This window comes from Electrophorus electricus, chromosome 5 (assembly GCF_041902795.1).
Source record: "Electrophorus electricus isolate QZ-2024a chromosome 5, ASM4190279v1, whole genome shotgun sequence".
In the NCBI taxonomy this organism is placed as follows: domain Eukaryota; kingdom Metazoa; phylum Chordata; class Actinopteri; order Gymnotiformes; family Gymnotidae; genus Electrophorus; species Electrophorus electricus.
Window position 1 is genome coordinate 16,678,271 of NC_137501.1, and position 21,703 is coordinate 16,699,973.

At 42.5% G+C, this 21,703-nt stretch overlaps 1 protein-coding gene and 1 non-coding gene across 2 annotated transcripts in view; one reads left to right on the forward strand and one right to left on the reverse strand.

The window, feature by feature from the left end:
- LOC145657964 (uncharacterized) overlaps positions 1-21,266 on the forward strand; it is a 73,110-nt gene extending 51,844 nt beyond the window's left edge. Inside the window, exons 10-17 of the mRNA XM_081714844.1 lie at positions 17,523-17,676; positions 17,770-17,889; positions 18,015-18,167; positions 19,006-19,203; positions 19,387-19,533; positions 19,692-19,928; positions 20,887-20,991; positions 21,084-21,266. Coding sequence (XP_081570970.1) covers positions 17,523-17,676; positions 17,770-17,889; positions 18,015-18,167; positions 19,006-19,203; positions 19,387-19,533; positions 19,692-19,928; positions 20,887-20,991; positions 21,084-21,266 — 1,297 coding nt within the window. The remainder of the gene's footprint in view (positions 1-17,522; positions 17,677-17,769; positions 17,890-18,014; positions 18,168-19,005; positions 19,204-19,386; positions 19,534-19,691; positions 19,929-20,886; positions 20,992-21,083) is intronic.
- On the reverse strand, positions 7,305-7,378 carry trnai-aau (transfer RNA isoleucine (anticodon AAU)). The gene has a single exon. It is a non-coding gene; the product is annotated as a tRNA-Ile (tRNA).
- Positions 21,267-21,703: the final 437 nt, after the last annotated feature.

Below are 21,703 nucleotides of genomic sequence, written 5' to 3' on the forward strand. Positions count from 1 at the left end.
TAAGGTTCTACGTGGGTATCGATAGGAGCTGAAACTGTGCATGTGTTGCCCCTCTGAGGAGATGAGCCAATGAGGAAGATGCCCGTGTTCAAATTTGACTCTAGACCACGCTTTGAGCCGGTGCACTTTGTCAGCGTTTGAAGTTGCAGCAGCATTGGCGGAGTGGGACGCAATGGTGAGAAGGAGAACGAGAAGGATCTCAGGAGTGAGAAGCTGAACAGCGGCAAGCAGCGGGAGGCTGGAGACAAAGCCTCTCCTCTCCCTTCTCTGACACAAACACAGTCACGTGTTATATACTCACATAATCCAAAATCTAGCATCTTTTATTTGCTGTTAGCTGGCGAAGAGTAATCAGTATAGTCAGATTCCTTTAATGTAAACACTTGGGAAAATTCCTGCCATGAGATCACTTTGGACACAGGGAAGATCTGATAGTAAATATTATGACAGGGTGAGGTCATGACTGCTTAGAAAAGTTTATAATGAAGGTCATGAAAGGTCAGTTTTGACTAATTGCAAAAAACGCCATGTAAACATTAGAATGGGAAAATCAAGCGGTCTGAGCGAAGCGAACTGCGAACGAGGCATGGAACAGACTAGCCAGGACCAATATTTTGAAAGGGATCAGAAGAGGATGACATCAAGAATCATTCTGATGATCATGTGGCGCACGGTCAAGCAAATTGCAACCAGATACAATGCTGTTGCTCCAACTAACATGTCTGAAGGCACACCATGGGTCCTCTGAAATCAGTAGATGTTTGAACAGAAGGGCTTACCTATGTATTGTGACCAAGTGCATCCCTTCATGCAGCTGCTTAAACTATGGCAGAAGGACACTTTCAACAAGAGAAGAAACCCTTCCGCAAGGGTTGTATAATCACGGATTTGTTCCAGTATCAAGACAGCAAATTTTCAATGTTTGCCTGGCCTTCACAGTCCCCAGATCTTAATCCTATAGAACATCCCTGGGTAAAGGTATAACAGGCAGTTTAGAACATGTCAGTCCCTCCAAGTAATTTAAGAGAAAATATCCTATGAAGATTGGACCAAGATTCCTGCAGAGCATTTTCAGCATATAGTGGAAACTATGCCAGAAAGAATTGCTGCAGTTCTGGAGGCCAAAGAAGGTCCAACATGCTATTAAATGGGTGTACTTAAGCCAGATACACTGTGTCCTATAATAGGATGTTGCTGGAATGTATGTGGATGTTGTTGGAATGGCCGCAGAGTTGCAGCAGCAGTACAGGTAGTCTGTGATCCTTTCCCCCATCCGAGTGAGTTTGCCCTTTTACACGGGGTCGAGTTATGATGTGAATGTTTAATTACACAGGATGGATTGTGGGTGACAGAACCGAACAGCCTTCAGGATTCAAATAGAGAAAGGTGAAACTTCTCCAGCCTTTGAGTTAATCACAGGACTATTGCATAGCAATTAGGGATAACAGAACAGCTTTCGGGGGGTTTGGGTGGGGTGCCTTATCCGCCCCTTTAACAGAGTAGTCACAATTCAAATTTCCCTTCTTCCATTGTTTACAAGGCATTATACATGTGGTTTATTTATAGTGCACGGAGTAATATGCAGCGAGTCTGGTCTGTCTGCTTTGGAAGAGAAACATTTAGCCAGAAGAGCAAGACACAGCCAGGAGGATGATTGGTAAGAGCACATCATAATATGCACCTTAAAGCTGTGCTCTACAGCTAGGTCCTGTTCCATGACTGCATATATAAATTTACTACTGACATTGCCATTTATATCTGGCCATTTACAGTGCACTCTTGCTCAATGCAGCACTTGAAGCTGATTTTCCATTGTGTAGTTATTATGTTCAAGAGATGTTTGACCCGGTCAGGGTGACACACTTTAGTGAGGGCAGCAGTATCCTAGAGGACACTACAGACAGTGACGGAGACATCTCAGAGCGCGAGGTGAGAGGTTGAGTTTTTTGTTACTCTCTCTACGACATACTTTTCATGCCAGGTACTATTGTCCAGTTCAGCCCAATTTAATTTACTGCCTTGTATTATGATATATAAATTGCTGAACATCTTATCACTCAGTTTCAAACATCCCCTCAGCTGTTTTAAGCCATTTCGGTTATTCAGAAGTACTGCTAAATGGATGTGGTGGGAAAATGAGAGCACATCAAACACAGACAGCTTTATGCATTGAGTAGTAAAGAGTAAAAGTTTATTGAGTTTGTAAAGGGAAAGAAATGTGAGTTCCACCTTCCAACTATAACTTTTCTAGGATACGTGATCAGCCATGGTGAAATCACTACGGATGATAAGAAGATCAAAGCCATCTTCCAGTGGCCCATTACTATTATAGTTAAAAAACTCCAGAGATTCTTGGGATTTGCAAACTTTTACCGATGCTTCATATGGAATTTTAGCAGCATTGCAGCTCCTCTCACAGCCCTCCTGAAAGGAGCAATGACCAAGCTACTTTGGAATCAGGAGGCTGATCAAGCATTCAGGAAACTGAAAGAAGCTTTTACCACGACTAGCATACGTCGACATCCTGATCCTTCCATTCCATTTGTCGTGGAAGCTGATGCTGCTAACATCGGGGTAGGAGCTGTACTTTCACAACGATACGACAAGTCCAAGTTACAATAGATGATTAAATAGACAAGTGTATATAAAATAGATGATGGAATAAACAAGCCATACAAGACACAGTCATCCCAATGGAATGTCTGTCGGGAAAACATTACCTACCTTGTGCTGTGACCATCTGTTGAAGTGGGCTCATTCTTCGCTGGTTCAGGGCTATGACAAGCGATATTTATAAGTATGTTTCTTCATGTTCAATTTGCAGTCAAAGCAAGATGCCTAAGACCCTACCCACAGGAAAGCTCATGCTTCTTCCCGTACCAGAAAGTCCTTGGTCTCACATCACCTTAGATTGCGTTACTGACCTCTCTGTCCTCACTGTAGTTGATGGATTCTCCAGGGGTGTGTGGTTCATTGTGTTTCCGAGTATGCCTACAGCCTGCCAAACTGTGGAAGCCTTGTTTAACCAGGTGTTCCGTATATTTGGCATCCCAGAGGACATAATATCATATTGGGGACATCAATTCACATCTCGAGTTTGGGCTTCCTATATTGAACACATCGGGGTAGCTATTAGTTTTACATCCACAGTCAAATGGCCAATTCCTACATTGTTTTTATATGAACAATCCATCAGACCGGTCCAAGTTCCTCTTATTGGCAGAAATGGCCCAAAATTCACTTACTAGTTCATCCACTGGCTTGACTCCTTTTTATTGTATTTTAGGTTATCAGCCTCAAATGTCCCATGGACTTCCATATCAGCTGGTTTCCCCGCTGTGGATGAGTGGATGCAGCGGAGCGAAAGGGTATGGGAGGAAACAGATCAGTGTATTGTATGAGTTCTCTGAACGTATAAGGAAATTGCGGACAGGCACAGAGGGGAGAACCCGATATACCAACCTGGTGACAGAGTGTGGCTCTCTACACAGGACTACCGCAAGCCGGGGTCATGTCGCAGGTTAGGTCCCAAGTATATCGGTCCATATGAAATGACCAAGCACATTAATGAAGTCACATATCAACTCAACTTACCTGCTCACTTTTGTGTTTTGAGGTCATTTCATGTGTCCCTTCTTAAGCCTGTTGTTCCTGTTGTGGCCTTTGGATGAGATCACCCCTGAGGTCACTCCTGTATTAAGTATGTTGGTTGCTGTCATTAGAGTGTATTGTTTCTGAAGGTTTTTTTGCATTATGCAATGCCTCTTCGCAGAGTGTGATTTTCAAGAACTTTAGTAAGCAGATGACTTATTTGCATCACCTTTTTTGGTAGGACAAAGCCCATCCATGAGCCAAAGGAAGCTGAGGTAGGCCCCATTCCATGAAAACACAGGGAGTGTGTGAACCAGGATACCAACACAAGCATACATGCAAGCTGACACCTACCCTCCCCTTGTCCAGTGGTTTGGCCAGTAGACAACTAATGAAAAACATTTCAAAAGCGTTTATACAGAAGCCAATGTTCAAATGGCTCTCTGTGCAGTGAGGAAACATATCATAAGGAAGTGCAAATTCCACTAAAGTTTAAGTAGGATCACTGAATTCAAAGTCTAGAGCACTATTACACTATGACTTCTAACAATAGCGTAAAAACAGTAATGTCATTCGTTTTTAGGAAAGGAATGTAAAAGTTTATGAAATATTCTTAAAAAGAGGACAGTTTGATGAGGAGCTTGGTCTTGCACAGCTACCAAAACCCAGGACTGAACTAGGAGTCTTTTGATATTCAATCTAACACTCACCCAGCTGAGCTATTTCAGCTAGTGACTAAATACTTTTGCCTGGTTTCGATCAAAATGTTACCAATGAATGTAGCTCATGTTCATGTCAGAGGAAACTGTCACCTTTATCCCTGGTGAGCTAGTGGCTAGGATTCTCTTTCAAACTTAATTTTTATGTGGAATAAAAAGAAATATGAATACCTCTCTTTATGACCTCCTAATGCTCATGCATACCAAGTCCAGTATGCATACAAACATCGTCAGTATACTAGGAATACAGAGTTTGAAAAATGTTTGTCAGAAGCATCTGAGCTTTATTGCTGGTGGGTGAGTGGCTAGGATTCAACACTTTCACCACTGCGACTTGGGCTTGATTCCTGGTCAGGGGACGCTCTTTTTGCTCACTTAAAAAAGAAGCTTGTATGTGAAAAAACAAACTTCCTTTGAGTCAGATTTTAACTGACAGACTAAGGATAACAGTTTTAAATTCTACAGTCCTCCACTCTACCAACTAAGCTATTGAAGGCAACAGACATGTAATCCCATAAGTCCAAACACCAGTATGTTGGCAAGAAACACGGCCAGTTATGGATGTTTGAATTGTTAAGTTCATTTGACACAAAGAAGAAACATTGCATTGTACGAGTTGGAGATGTTCAGCTCCAACAGATATCTCTTGATTACATTTGGATGCATACTGGACTTTGTGTACAATCAATAACTACTGGTACTAACTCAAAGTATGTTTCCCCCTTCAGTTTTATTTTATGCCAGAATAAAGACTTTCTGTCTTTAGAATTCTACATGACTCAAACTGAGATGCAGCAGATCACTTAGCTAGAACAAAGGGTCTTGTACTACAATAACGACTTTTGCTTTATTGCCCATAAGGTCCACCTCTTTTTTCTTTAACCCTCAGATCATCCCGTAGATGTTAGAATTATTCTAATGAAATTATAATTAACATTTAAAAAAATTCCTTAACATCACTCTTAAAATAACTTTTACCTTACAAATGATTTCTTTACCAGCAAATTTGAGTTGGTATGAATTCATCTATTAATTTTTCGTTATTATTTCATTAAATACATGCCCCCCCCCCCGCCCCCTAAAAAAAGAATAACAGTCCAAATGAAAGGTCTAAATGAATCTTTGCAGTAACAACAGTCTTTTATGCTCTTCCAACCACCCCACCTCCTCCCAGTGGACACACCATGCTCCAGTACATGATTCTGGAGTGCTGTGCTATCTGTGCTCCCCACTAACTCTTCCTACCTGCTGGGGTTTCTCCTTCCTGGACCTGCCTTAAAATGCTTAAAATGACAGCACCTTGCCCTCCATTTACCTGCAACATTCTGCACTGTCACAAACAATATTTATGTGCAGATTAGCAGATGAACCTCACCTGGATGATCCACATTTCATTTCTTTGTACTGTTATAATAATGAGTTACTGTATTTCTACCCAGGTGTTCTATCCAGGTGAACTGTGCTCTGTTTCTATCTCCTATGATGTCTTTGTGTAGGAATGCTGTAGTGTATCTTTCATGCTTACAATTTGTCAGCCATCCTCTACCCAACTCATCTTTGCCCAGGTTTATCCAGGGTTAACCGAAGGAGGGGGAGTTCCCTTTTGAGTCTGACACCTTCCAAGTCCCTTCCACCATTCCAGTGAGTTTTTCCTACTGTCACCCTTGCCAATGTCATTTGGCTTATTTATCAGTTGTCACAAGGTGTTAACGTTATTATGCACATGTATATAAAATGTGTATATACTCTATATACATAAATATATATATATATATATATATATATATATATATATATATATATATATATATATATATTGCATTATTCTCTGCATCTTACATGTTATTTGCAGTTTGGATTGGATTATAAAGTGAATTTCATTGGTGAGTACTATATTTTTTGGTGACAAAGTATAATCTAATCTTTACAAAGCAGTGACCAGAAAGGAAGAGCTGGATGAGGCTTTGGTCCCCATGATAGTTAGAGACACACAGCCATTTAGCATAGTTGAGGATAAAAGCTTCAGGGACTTGGTAGCAAAATTGGATTCAACTTATATTCTCCTAACTAGGAAGGTATGTGTGGTGACATGGATACATTATGAGAGTAGTATTAAAAATATATATAATTATTTTCTTCAAAATTCCTGCAATGAGTTTGTCAGCAGATATGTGGACATCTCTTAATGTGGATGCCTTCTTGGCTGTGACCTGCCATTTTATAGATGACAACACATTTCTGAAGTCTACACTACTTGGTGTTGTGAAATTCCTGCAGGCGCATACGGCTGAAAATTTGGCCTGTGTGAAATCCTCTCTTATGGAAGAATGGGGAATAAAATAAAGTCACATGTCTGGTTACTGATGGCACATCTAATATGATTGCCTGTGGAAATAGCTGAAGCTGCCTCATGCGCTTCAAAAAAAAAGAAACTGAGGTTGAAACAAGGTGTTGGAGCGATTAGTAGAACTCAGGGAGCCTGTGGGGGCAGATTTGGCGGGTTTACAAACTGATATTCCTGCGCTGATCTCTGATGTGTACAGTAATGTATGTGGGTGCCGGTCTATACTGTATTCTTTTCACAAGGCAACTGTGGAGCTGTCAGACCTCAGTGGCAGGCATAATCATATCCCAACACATTTCAGACTAAAGGATTTGAACTCCCTGGCACTGCCAGACACCTAACTGGCTATAATTTGATGGGGAGGATGCAGGTTGTCTGCATGCCTCTGGAATTGCTTCTTTGACCTATTCACACAGCGATCGAGAGCCTTACACTAATGCCAGAGTCCCTCTGATTTCATACTTTTCTCTGCATTGTCCAAGATTTGTAAACAAGCACAAATCCATGGGTAAAGTTTTGTAATCAAGAACACACTCTAATGTACTTGGAACATGTCTTAGCAGATTGTGATTTACAAGCAATGTTATAAGCAACACAAGTTCAAACAGGTGGTTTGTTGACAAGGGGTCATTCATCAAACAAAACCCACATGGCCCATATGGGGATCGAACCCATGACCTTGGCGTTATTAGCACCACGCTCTGACCAACTGAGCTAATTGGCCTTTCTCTGTTCATTTCGCAGTTTTTGGTGCAGCACTGAAGGGAACCTTTCCATGAAATTGTAGACTTGGTGTCAACGAGATTACGGCCACTTTTTCGACCGAGCATAGGTGAAAGTTGACACTTATTGTTCCCTCTGACAAATGGTTATTCTGCAGCCAACTTTTGAATTAAACTTCAAAAGCAAATGTGGAGAAGCTTTTGTTAAAGAGCAATTCAGTGCAGTTGTACACAGTGACGAAATCATCAATTGCAAAGTCCACTGAGCTTTATTGCTGCGAGTTACATAGTGCTGTCTATTACACCATGAAATCTGCCATAACAACAAAAATGTAATGTCTGATTCTGTGAGCCAAGGAATATAAACCTTTTAGGGACATATTTAAAATATCAGATTTTCTGCCTGAGCACAGAGTAGGCATTTTTTTCTAGCTTTAACCATACGTCCTCTTTCTTTGGAAATCTGTGTCATTGCTGCATGAATAAGCAGAAAGATTTTGAGCAATTTTTTGTCTGGGTCTAAGGGGCAATTTATTCAAACCAAAAGATGCTATTTTAGCTAGTTTGTCAAATGAACATGTCAAACCTACAGAGACAATGTGTCTAGCTACAGAGCTCTGCAAGGTTTAATTCTTGGAAGTATTTGAAGCCATAGAAAGTTATTCTGTAAGCATTGCTTAACTCAATAAAAAGAGACAGTTAGAGCCAATGGCTGCCAGATCTAACATAGCTCACATTTTATAGTGTTTGCATAGCATATCAGAATCTGCAAGAACTATTCCTATCATTTCAGGAATAAGCTTTTTTGACTTCACAGCTAGATGAAATATTTAGGGTGGATGCAGGATTTGGTATGATCTCCTAGAGAATTGCCATTCCACTGTGTCTTCAGCTTTTGTCCGATCTGCAAACAAGTCCCACTCTAGGAGAACTAGGTCAAGTGGTAGAGTGCTCTTTTAGTATGTGAGTGTTAGTGGGATTGATGCTCACATTCTCAAGTCTAGAATTTGTAGTTTTTTTCTATGATGAAATCCTTTCTGATAGCAAATGTTTTCGGGACCTGCTAATACACTTATGCCATGCACGCATTACGTGACTTTTGAAGTTTTCAAATTGATGTATGGCTCACACTGCACAACTGTATGTCTTGGAATCTGGAAAGCTTAATTTGTGGTATCTCAGTGGCAGACATAATCAGTGATAAACCACTGATATGTCAACTGGTCTTAACACAGACAGATTTAACTTACTCTGTTGAGAATGTGTCTAACTTAAACCTTTCCTTCAAATAGAAGAGATCCTTGTTGCAGAGGTAATGTTTTTACCTTTATATGGTTTTCCCACTCATAGTCATGCAACACACAAATGCAAACCTCTCACAGACTGTCTCACACACATCCAGTTATTCATCTGAACACATGATGTTTCTGTCTCTGTACCGCTATTAGTTATGCAATGGTTCCTCAATACTAGCACTAACTGAACAGGGTTCTGTATAAATATGATCTTTATAACAGCTGCCATAACAGCAAAAATGTAATGTCTGATTCTGTGAGCCAAGGAATTATTATTGATATTGTGAATATTTAATAACCTCCAATGCCAGCAAATTAAATTTCACAATATTGTGAAAATTGTAAAGGATACTTTATTCATGTCCTCATTGCTAAAGATTGTATCGCTTTATCACAGCGATACGCTAGTTAGCTAGCTAACAGTTGAGGTCAGCGAGTGTGAAACTCGGGGCTATAAACCATTCCTTGTGGAACCATTTCATTGTTCAGCTTTCAACTTTGATCGTTTAGGTGCTGGTAGTTTGTTAGCTAGCTAACTGTTCAGCAATAGAAAACCTACTTTTGTATGATTTAGAGACCCAAATTCACAAACCTGTGGGTTTTCAAATGTATCGTTCTCTCTAAATAAGCAAAATGAGTTAAGCCATTACTACAGCTATCGGACTGTTTGAACTACAATATTCGACTGTTCATTTATTGTTAATTAGATTAAATTAACTTTCATAAACATTCTGTATTAATAGAATGTAGTTTGTAATGACTGATTAACTGTGTTTATTCAACATGAAGCTATTCATATAACGTTTCAAGTTTGGTTTATTTGTAACATACATTTATTTGCCACTTTCATTTTTAGGCTGTAAAATGAAAGCTCCTTGCTCACAATCATTGCTATAGTTTGATCAAATTCAGTTATATATATAAACTCCCTATTCAATGGGAAGAAACCAGTTCATGTCATTGTGAATTGCTGGTTCTGTAATCAAAACACTGAGGTTCCATATGAGAACAGAAACTGCTGAGACTGTCCATTCTGTGTGCAGTACAATGGCTTCTATGAGGTATTGCTGTATTTGAGACATGGTGAGGACATATTTTAGTGAAAGTCTTCCAATGATGCACCCTTACCTGAACCATTTTATGCTGTTGCTGCTGTTAAAAAATGCAGAATGGTGATTATAACGAACCGATCCTTGCACAATATATGGAGCACCTCAACCATGGGGTATCAGCTGGTGTCCCTGTGCTTGATGCATCCAAGACTCAACCAGACACTGAAGATCAAGCAGCTGGCTTCCTTCACTCCCAGAGAGGAAGTAGGTTTTCCATTTGAACTGTTGCCTTCTTAGTTAAGACGTATGCATTGTTGATTGCAGTGCCAGAGCTGTGAAACTGTGCAAGGTAATGCATGTCCAGTGCTGGACTTGGGCAAAGATTGTGAGTGGGTCTTCAAGGGCAAACAGGATCTGATGGCCCACATGTAGTTTGATATTATTCCTAAATAAGTAAGTTTACATGGCTATTTGAAAGAAGCTGATCATGTAAGCAGCAAAGACAGAATATCATTCTCTGACTAAGGATTTAGTTGACTCATGTTTAACCCAACTAAACTGTGGTCCTGGCTGATTTCAGTTGGACTATTGAGCCACTGACTCATGCACAGAGTTTTCTGAGTATTTTGCAGTTTCTTACTGTACTGAGTTCTTACTGAGTATAACGTCAACTTTGATACATTTGTTTTCTTTTCACCGAACAAAGCCTTCAACTTTGACTGTGGTGACATGAAATCCAGATCTGCAGAGTGTTTTTTCAGTAACGCATCTTTTGCCTGTGCATTTTGATTGCAGTGTTAGGAGGTCATAACTGCTGATCAGAACTTTGGACAAGAGGGCTTATCCTCATGGCTCTCTGACTTTCATGTACAACAACAAACAATATTTTCTTATTTATTTTTTTCCAGTTGTAACAAACCGTTCTGCTGTTTTTTAACTTCTGTCAAATTTTTTAATGGTTGTACAGGACAATTACGATGGAAATTGAGGTGTACAAGTGCCACCTTGAACAGACCTACGAGTTGTGCGGGCCTGTCAGACAGCTAAGCAGTATGACATCCAGCACCAGAACCGACAGCTGCGGGCCCTGCTTTTCAACCACCAGCTCAGATGCAGCCAAGATGCAGACAAAGAATTCATTAAGGTGAGTAATTATTGTCAATGGTTGTCTTAGAATGGTGCTAAAGTGCTTAAGATAGTTTTTGGCGATTCTATAGCCAAGAATTCTCAAGATCACATCTAGCTGCATTCCTGTTGGGTGTGAATGACAGTTGCTCCTTCCCAGTTGATGCAAAGTGACGATAGAAAAAAAGGCGTACACGGAACTGGTAGTGAACACTGTCCTTCAAGTGCATATAAAAGTGCATAAAAAAATGGATACTTGAATACTTTTGGTTACTTTTTTGTTCCTGGCTACCATGCTTTTTAAAGCATTGATTATTTCAAACATTGATTTATCTAAGATAAGCAAAGACCTGTTCTCTCTTGCTGCATTTTGTGGGTTTTTTTGGGTTTTTTTTGTTTTGTTTTCTTTCCAAATGAAGCTGTTGTTTTCATTTTTGGTGGGTTTCATACTATCCACACCAGCTTCCAGGTTTCTGTCCTTTTACATACCAAGCAATCAGCTTCCTTTCTCTTTGCTACAGAGCACCTCTTTTCTGTCCACACCTGCTTGGCTGGTAGCTCTCAGAAGCCTTGCCTTCCTCACCTGTGCTTTTCTGGTTGCGCTGGCCATATGTGGGTCTGGGTGTGACTCTGGAGACACATCCTCTCTCCACAACAGCCCGCACACTCTCAGCGGGGGAATCATCCCACCCAAAGAAGCCCACCAAAATGACACTGAAGCCAAAGCAAAGAGCATCACCAAAACTGCAAATGTGGAATGACCTGGTGGGTATTCTGCCAGAGAGAGGCAATAGAGAATATCAAGCTGATCTGGTAGTCTGGAAGCAACCACCAGATGGCTGTTGCTTCTGTTGCCCTTTTGACTTCCATCAACATCTACTCAGGCAGTAAAAAGAAATGGTGTACTGGGAGGTAGTAAATCTTGCTAATCAGTACTTGTTTTTGGCCTGTGAAAATACAAACAAACAATACACATATTCAAACACTTCTGAACTACAATTGCTTATCAGGATTTACACAGGCTTATGTTCTTAATAGCTCTTTGCTTACAACTTCATCAAAGCGGTTTTGTTCTACAGTATGTGAAAAGTCTACTTTCCCACACAGTTCACATCAGTCTTGATTCGTCCTGCTGGTTCTTCATGTCTGTGAATGTGAAAAATCTAACTTTTTTGCTTGGCTTCAAGCAGTGATCCTTTGATTGTATCATTCATGATTCATTTAGGATTACAACCAAGTGGTTCAATATCCAGCTAGAGGTGTACTCAAGTGAGGTAATAAAATGAAATTATTAATGTAAATAATATGATGGCAGGAATTGTAAAAGACCAAATTAGGCTTCAGAAGTAAGCAGGAAGTGAGAATGACCAAATATGGCCTCTGTGGCAAGTCCAGGATTGAGGCCAGGATACCACCTAAAGATACAATTTTAATAAAAAATGGTTTTGTAACTTGATGAAAATGTATAAATATTGAACCCACCTGAGACTGTTAGACATTCTGTGGTCAATACCTCGTCTGTATGCAACATTGAGCTCAGAATAAAGATGGCACCGGCTATTCCCTTCAATTAATTACTTTATTTTCTATTTAAAGTGTACTTGAGAAAAGGACTGGAAAGTGGGAAAAATCTAGGAACCACACAAGAATGTCTGGAGATAAAAATTCAAGGCTGCATAGCCATACCTTAATGTGAGAGATCCTCCATTTCAGAGTCTGCTGTGTGAGAGTCCTGTGCCTTTTTTCTCTAGCTTGGAATAGGACTGTTGCTTCTGCTTCTTAAGGTTTTCAATCAACAAGGACGGTGGCTCCACCTGCAATGAACCATGAGCTTGTTATATTGAACTGCACAAGACAGTAAATTAACTCTTGTATTCATTCTGTATGAAGTGCGCCTCACTTGAGATGTCAGCCAAAGTTTAGCAGTAAATATGGTTATCTGCAGTTAAGTGTGTTGCTATTGATAGACATCTTCAGCTAAAAATAAGTCTTCCTTGACCCTAATCCACCAAGCCCAGATACAACACAGACATGCATGTGCTGTAGTTGGCTTCAAAACATTCAATGAACTTGTCAGCAACATGGTCCAGATTCCTGCAGCATGTGACATGCGTCTGCACGCATCCTGCCCCCACAGTCTCTGCCTGGCTCCCCCCACCCTCCTCCACCCCCAGTTTGCTCTCTCATCCTGCCCACCAGCAGCTAATGTCCGCCGCCGCAGCGCAGCACCTCCCACTGTATGCTGCATGCTCCTCTGTGTGCCTGTGGTAAAACCTCGCCAAGTTTAGTGTTCTAGCCACTGCACTCCCCTCCCCAACTCACACATCAATCTCAGAGGCAGATGGATTCCTGTCTCCCAGCCGCATCCCAACTTTTTGACCTGTACACATACTTGGATAAATGTTCTCTGTGAATACAAAACAGCAACATTTGTCTAGTGTACCGGAGACCTCTTGGAAGTTTTGTAGACAGATGAGGCCGGGCTGTGCTAGCTGAGAGAGACGATATTTGAGCTTGAATCCGACTAGCACATGCACAGAAGCATAGGGTATTATGAAGGCTCTGCATGATATCGTGACCCAAGGTTGAGCTTACAGTAGGTGGCCATATTGCCTCATATCAAGGGCAGTGTACGTTGGAAGACCATAGCAGAGACGTGTGACCGAACTATGTGCACGAGCGCATAACATGCCGCATTCCTTGTTTTCTCCCATTTTTGAGTGAAGCTAATTGATAGTGCCATCTGCCATCTCCTTTTAGAAAGGCAGTGCAGTGCCTTGGCTGTTGATGTGAGTTGTTTTGTCAAAGGAAAGAATTGAAAATGTGAGCGGTGATCTCCATGTAATACTTAGGCTTTAATGCCCTTTACCACTCATTCAGTGCTTGTCTGTGTTTATGTTTTCAGTGTTGCAGTGTGATTTTATTTAGGTGAAATTTGTTTTCAGTCTATCTGCAGTAGTGCACTTAAAGGGCCAGGAAGGTTAGTGGAACACATTTGCTCTGCCTCTGACCTCACAATTCCACTGTAACAACAGTGTTCAATTCCGTCATTTAAAAAAAACAAACAAACTTGTTTTGGTTTAAATTTGTTTAAAGATTTGTTTAAATTGTGTGTGCCAGTGTATCTGAGCGTGTTACAGTCTCTCTGACCCTCCACACCCATTAGTGCGTTCTTCCACTAGCTTCTCTCTCGTTCCTGCTTCAATATTCAAGGGAGGATTGAGATCCATTCAGGTAATTTTGCAGTCTTCAAAAAATGCATTGAAAGACATTCCAGTAGCTCAGTGGTGCACCTGCGCTCCACTCTGCTCCCCAGTTCGGAGGATGCCAGCACCTATGTTTAGTCTTTTATGTTTAGTCTTTTTTAGTCTGTTTCTTTTTATTTCCTTTGGACTCCAGTGCTTTTTAATAATCTGTTTTGGACATGGTATGGCTGCTCCATTACCCAGGAGCCCATACAAAGGTTCATTTCTGCCTGCATGCATAACTGCTGGAGGGAGGATTTTATGTCCAGAAAATGTTAAGATGGCAACAGCTCGGTGGGAGACAGTATGTGAGAATCACCTCTTAGGCTCATTTTACTGTTTCTCATGTAGAAGGAATTCCCTCACTATGTTCCCATTCTGAGCATCAAAGCCAACTGGGATGGGGGTTTGTCACATTCTGAATTCTAGCTCATGTCATATTTTGTCAGCATTGGCTTTGATAGACTCAGGTTATCAGTACAAATTTACATTCAAGATTAGTTGTCTTTTACATATATATCCTCTCTCCTGCAATAATGGCTAATTAGCTGCATCCGTCATTGTAATTGTTTAATTTTTCATGCTAGTTCATTCACCCTTGTATTAGTGCCATGCATGTGAAACAGACTCTTGAAAGATTTTCTTTTTGTATCTTGCATGCCTAGCATAATAGGACATTCAAAATCCCTTGAAAATTTTAAACTTTTTTTTTTATGTATATATCTCCTCAACATTCCCAGTACAACTGCTGTAGAGTCCACGACTCAACTCTTGACTAAAGTCTTCACTCCGAGCGTCTGAGCCGGCTGCTGCGGCATACGCCACGCTGCTCTGTGACCCTCACTCTCCACTCCTCTCCTCTCCCAGCTTTTCCAGAGCCCTCAGATGCAGACAGCCCAGCCTGCCGTTCCAAGTAACAGCGCTTCCTTTCGACCCGTGTCCAGCCAGCCCATCATGATGTTCCTGACACCCATGCCCTTCACCTCATCCCAGACCGGCCAGTACTACGTACTCCAGTACTACGTGCCTCAGGTACCCAGAGCAGAGAAAAGCGCCTGTGCAAATATGTACACAGTGTAGCAAATGGGTTGAAAATCTGTCTATAAACAGGTTGGCCAGCAATAAATAAACTGCTCCTAAAATGTGTAGATAAAAATATGTTTTATCTTGGAAGCAGAAATGAGAAGTTCTAGTTTAGTTTTTTTTCAGTGTAAAAACTAAATGTTTTTGTATTTTTTGTTTGTTTACTGCTTCGAATATCTCTTTTAGGAGTGTCCTATATGAATGGCCATGTCTGGTGCTAGGCCCTTTACTTCTGCTGTTCTGTTTCATTCTCAGTATCACCACAGTGGCCTTCCCTACGTGGGACATCCCCAGCAGTACTCCGTCCAGCCCACAGGACCCAGTACATTCTACCCTGGGCTCTTTCCTGCAGACTGCCCACTAGCATATGGTGAGTTTGGACTTCCCTTTCTCTACCCCCACCTGGGAAACCCACATGCGTGCTCTCACCGATAAAGAGACCTTTCTTCTGGGTATTCCCGCTGGCTGAAACTGGTTTTTCTTTTGCTCTCTAACTGAAACCAGTGCTTTTTTTTGGTCACCACTAGTGGCAGGGCCTTCATACTATCCTGGTCAGACCATATACACCAAATCTCCATCTATAATAGTGCATACAGCTCAGCAGCCTCCACCCACTAAGAGGGTAAAGAAAACAGTGAGTATTCCCCATGCCTCAGAGGTGAAATTAATTTAATTGTAGATTGACTTAATAGATGCAATAACTTGCTGTTCGCTAAGATCCGTATCCGAGACCCTAACCAGGATGGCAAGGATATCACAGAGGAGATCATGTCAGGAGTAGGCATTAGCCAGAGCACAAGCCCACCAGTGGGACGTCCCTGCACTACCCCTACTGCTCCACAGGTAAGCCATTCAGTCCCGCAGCCCGAGCCCCTGATCGGCTGCAGGCCGCTGCTTCGCGTGATCCACTCCACAGGTCAAAGTACTCTCTCATCTAGTCCTCCCTCATAATGAGCTCTGAGTTGATTGTTTGGTTGTTTGGCTGGCTTTCATTGTCTTGTCCTATTAAAAGCATCATACAATCAGCAACAAAATCTGATGGTGTAGTTTGATTTCCGGCCATTCTCTCTTCCTTCTTCAGTGATTCGGTCACACCGTTGACCCTCCTCCGTCATATTTGACTGGTTCCAGTAGCTTGTGTGATTGTGGCTGTTCTGATTTAAGAAGGCTTCTCAGATGTGTTTTGATGTTCCGACTTGCCGTGCCTATTCTTTCGTCTGCCTCCATCTTAGTTCTCCCTCACAGCCACTCGAATCCTCCTGATCTTCCCTCGTGTTCCCTCTACACAGACAGCCCACGTAAAGGCCCTGTAAGAAGGATTCAGCCAAACCCTGAGCACCTCAGCTCCTCTGAGGAAAGGCCTCTCTGTAAAGGGAACACTCACTACTGCGCTGTTGCACTTACTTTGTGTCCTCTTTCCCTAAATGTTAACAGTGTTCCTCTTTCCTCTCTTTCTCTATTTCTCCTGCCCATTTATTTAAGCACCCCATGCTTGTCTGCTATCTCTTGCTGTCTTTGTGTCTTCACCCCCCCCCCCCTCCTCCACACACACACACATTTTGTGCCTTTGCGGCTGGATCTTTTGCCCTCTTGTGCTTTCTCATTTCCTCTCTCTCTCTTTGTCTCTTTCTCTACTCACTTCTCTAATTATGCTGTGCTGTGCTGTGCTGTGCTGTGCTGTGCTCACCCCCCCACCCTCATTGCCATTCCCCTTCTTCTGCATGTGTGTGCAGTATCTCTCTCTCTCTCTCTCTCTCTTTCTTTCTCTCTCTCTCTATCTCTCTCTCTCCATCTTTTCTGTCTTTTGCTAGTTTTTATGTCCACACCCTCATTATCCTCGCATTTTCTACCTCAAATCCCAGCAGCTGAACAGCCAGGTAGCAGAGCAGGGGAATGTCAGTGTCAGCCTGGCCCTGGAGGCCCACTGTCCGGCGAAGGCTGCAAGTCCAGCAGCCGGAGAGGCAGTTGCCTCAGGCACGCTGACGCCCTCATTGCCTTCCAGCACTGCTGCTCCTTCAGGCCTCACTCTCCCAGGCCAGGCTGTTATAGAGGCAGTCCAGGCCTGTGGAGCCTCCACTGGGGCAGAGCTGAAAGAGACTGGGAAGGAGCCAGAGGTCTTGCTGGAGGATAAAGTGGAGTCCATCTTACAGTCCAAGCTTAGGCAAAGCTTGAGTCAAGGTAAATAACCACATGCATGACATGCTATGTTAGGACACTAAAAAGACACCAGACCGATTTGTTATGTTTTACAGCTATTAGTTTATCCAACACCTGGAAGAAGCCAAAAGAGGACACTCCTGTGGGGCAGGCCCAGTGTCCTGACAGAGAGGTGATTCCTCTCTCCAGGTGCTCACTGTACCCCTCTCTGCATGCAGAGCCAGAGCTGAAGGATGGGAAGAGGCAGTATGATAGAGACTTCCTGTTGGCCTTCCAGTTCATGCCTGCCTGCATGCAGAAGCCAGAGGGGCTTCCTCCCATCTCTGATGTGGTACTGGACAAGGTAAGCCTGCTAAAACATTGGCCTTAGGGGAGCTTTAAAACCATTCCATGGAGAGGGGCTGATGGACTTCGACTTGACTCTGTTCTTTTCTAGATCAAACAAAACAAGCTGCCCCTGCAGCAGGTGGGCCCTCGCCTTATCGCCAGAGACCCAGGCTTCAACCCAGCCTCTGCAGACTTCAGCAGGGCAATTCCTGGAGGCAGGGGTGCACCGGTGGGTCTCTCCGCTCATCCCTTCTCTTCTGTCACAAATAAATGAGCGCCTGGTCATCTTTTGTGACCGAGGTCTTTGTGACAATGTTACCGCCCATAATAAAGAGCACCCATTTGTTGCTTCAGCTGCTCAGTGTAGGCCCGAGACGGCTGCCTCCCCGCAAGATCATCACCAACGTGTCCATGAACGACGAGGTGCAGCTGAAGAAGGCCGAGAATGCCTGGAAGCCTGGCATGAAAAGGGAGAACACCCAGAACCCCGAGACCCAGAAAACTCAGGTCAGCACCTCACTCCGCCATGCCCTGTTTTCAGATTTCAGAGTCACAGCCTGTTATGGTTGGCTTGAAAGCTACTTAATTTTATTTGCGATATGCTCTTCAAGAATTGGATATTTAAATTATAGAGTCGTTGTTTAATTGGGTGGGTGTGCGGGGAGTGTGCACGAATGTAGCTATGCAGGGGGACATTGGTTTCTAGTGTAAACAGGGGGTGTGATGATACTGAGGACCAGATCTTGTGTGCTTGTTGTTCCTTGTGTTGATTGTGGTGTTGATTTTGGTGAGAGAGTATTGTAGATATTGTAGTGTATTCTGTGGATGATCTTGTATATATTATAGGTTAACACCCAATGGTTGTGTTAAAAATATTCTTGCAAATTTGTGTGCAATTCAGCATTTGGAGAGATTGACAGATCTTCATTGCATTGTCTGGTCGGTAGGGTTATTATTGGATCAGATTTGGTTATTATGTATATATATATATATATATTTTTGTAGGAGTTATATGTTGATTAAATCTTAAATTCTTGTAGCTGGTTCTAATGGGTTTTCTTTTAATTTGAATTTGGAGCACATGAGGGGTTTTAGTTGATAAGATTTGATAAACTGTTTGCTGCCAGTGCTACACTTCTCGGAAAGTGTGATTGATGTATGATGCCTTTATCGGTCTATATAGCAAAGTTGAGTGTATTTTTGTTCATGACGAAGTTCCAAATGGCAGAGTAAATATTTGGTGAAAGTGAGGAGTTAGTCATTATGTGGAAGAACTGCTGAATTTAACAAAAGATTGGGATCTTTGTAATGGAAAGCTTAGTCGGTAGTCTGTTTTCCTCTCCAGGAGCTTTTCCAGAAGGTGCGCAGTATCCTGAACAAACTGACACCGCAGATGTTTAACCAGCTGATGAAGCAGGTGATGGACCTCACCATCGACACAGAGGAGCGCCTCAAAGGCGTGGTTGATCTGGTTTTTGAAAAAGCCATCGATGAGCCCAGCTTCTCTATGGTCTATGGCAATATGTGCAGCTGCCTGGCTATGGTGAGTAACATGTTCCCATACATTGCTGCTGAAGTTCCATACAAAGGCAAATGCTACACAGAAGTGAACTCTGTTTGAACCACTCTAAACTGACATGGAGCTTTAATCAGCTTCTATTTAGTAACAGAACTCTCAACACTGTCTTATACCCAAGTGTTTCTCCTACATGTCTTTCCTGTGTAGTTAAAAGTGCCCATGGCAGACAAGCCCACCAGCACTGTGGGTTTCCAAAAGCTGCTGCTGAACCGCTGTCAGAAGGAGTTTGAGAAGGACAAGGTCAACGATGATGTTTTGGAGAAGCTGCGGCACCAGCTGGAAGCGGCCACTTCAGTAAGCAGCACTCCTGTCTAGTTTACCCGACTCACCAACCCACAGATCAGGAGAAAGGGGACTGAAATCGGCAGCAGTGCTGGGAGGCGGCCTGGTCGTTATCGGGTCCAAACGCGCTGTTTCTTGCTTTTGTCTTTGTTCTGGTTACTCCTCGCAAGGCCAGCGAGCGGGAGAGGCTGGAGGAGGATCTGGAGGAGGCGAAGGACAAGGCCCACAGGAGGTCCATCGGTAACATCAAGTTCATCGGGGAGCTGTTCAAGCTGCACATGCTGTCAGAGGCCATCATGCACGACTGTGTGGTCAAGCTGTTCATGAACCACAGCGAGGAGAGCCTGGAGCGTCTGTGCCACCTCCTCACAGCCATCGGCAAAGACCTGGACTTGGAGAAGGCCAGGGTAAGCAGGCCGCGGGCCTGGTCTGGGTTGATTTAATATTCTCAGCAGATGCTCAGCACTTGCATCGGTTTATCTTTAATATGTCATGTAAAGGTTTACGGCGCATGTGTAGATGAGTGCTAGTGTGCAGTGCAGCGGCTGTGCGGATTTTGTCCAGATTTGGTCTGTGTTGCGTTTTTCACAACAAGTACTTTACACATCGAAACTGGATGAAGAAGTTTTGGATATTGTATATTGACTGTCAATTTTGTCTCTAGTAGGAATGGCAGTTGTGATGTTGACAGTTCAGTCACCAACTAGTGTGACAGTTATTTGTGTTCAAGTTTCCTGGTCTTTTTTATTGTGTTTTTTTTTTTCCATGCACGCTTTTAACCAAAAAACAAGCATGTTGAAATGTTGTTTATAAAAGTTTTGCCGTCAGTGTTTTCTGTTGCTTGCCTGTTGCCTGCACTCTGACTACAGGGTAGCCAACTAATTAGGATCATCATCTATAGTGCGACTAGCATGCTGTGCTGATATCAGTGTATTATTAGGCCTTGGCAATGATTTTAAAAGTGTCCAAGTTCATATTGTTTAGAGAAGTTGTTAGTGTGGTTGTTAGCTCTGCTCCTACTGCAGCTGACAAAATGAAAGGCTTTTATTCAGGACTGGTCAGCTGTTAGAAGGTTTTGCTCTCACAGCCTCCTCCACGTTTGCCACCTCCTGCTGCTGCACCCTGGATTCCCCAAAGCCAAGTGCAGCTGATGACAGCACAGCTACACCCACAATGGCAGTGAACTGCTTTACAGCACTGACCAACGTGCAAGGCAGCAGGGTTTACATAAGAGTCATAAACGTCTTGTGACATGAGTTCAGCTGAGAGCACACCTGATCGAATCGAAAGGTGAAGAATATCTGAAATTTGTCGACGTTTCTCTTACACTCTCTCTCTCTCTCTCTCTCTCTCTCTCTCTCTCAGCCAAAAATGGATCATTACTTTAAATATATAGAAAAGACAGTGAAGGAGAGGAGGGGTTCCTCACGCATTCGGTTCCTGCTCCAGGACGTCATCGACCTGCGACTGGTTAGAGACTCTGCCTGTGTTTGTGTGTTTGTGTTTGCCATTCCAGCGCATGGTGATGCAAAAGTATGCATCTGCTGATTTTGCTTTTCTAGAATAACTGGGTGTCGCGGCGAGCTGACCACGGGCCCAAGACCATTGAGCAGATTCATAAGGAGGCCAAACTTGAGGAGCAGGAGGAGCAGAGGAAGGTGCACCAGCAGCTGCTGTCCAAGCACAACAAGAGGCAAAGGTGTGGCCCTCAATTCCGTGACAGCCTTTTTCACCTGGCTGTGTGAGGCCGAGGACAAGTCCAAGGACAATCGACAGGAGGATGGACACATTTGCCAATGTGTGCTAAAAGACAATACAAGAATTCAAAAAAATAATAAAACTGTGTGACAAAGAAACAAAAGTTCTGACTCTAATGTATTTTTGCTTTTTCCTTTATGAACTGCAGACAAAACTATATTTAACATTTGCAGATGTTCAAAAGAAAAGACGGAGGTGAATATAGAAATAATATTATTTATTTTTTATTTAATTCTTCCTTGGCTTCTCCTGAATTCAGATAGGCTCTGCCCATTAGATTTCACTTTTTTGTTTGTTTGTTTTTTTATTTTTTTGCTAATTTCAAACCAGTCCTAGGATTTTCACACAATCTGAATGAAATTGGTGTCAAAATATTTGCAAGAGTCTGAATCTCAATAATTATTTAAACAAAAAACCTGACATA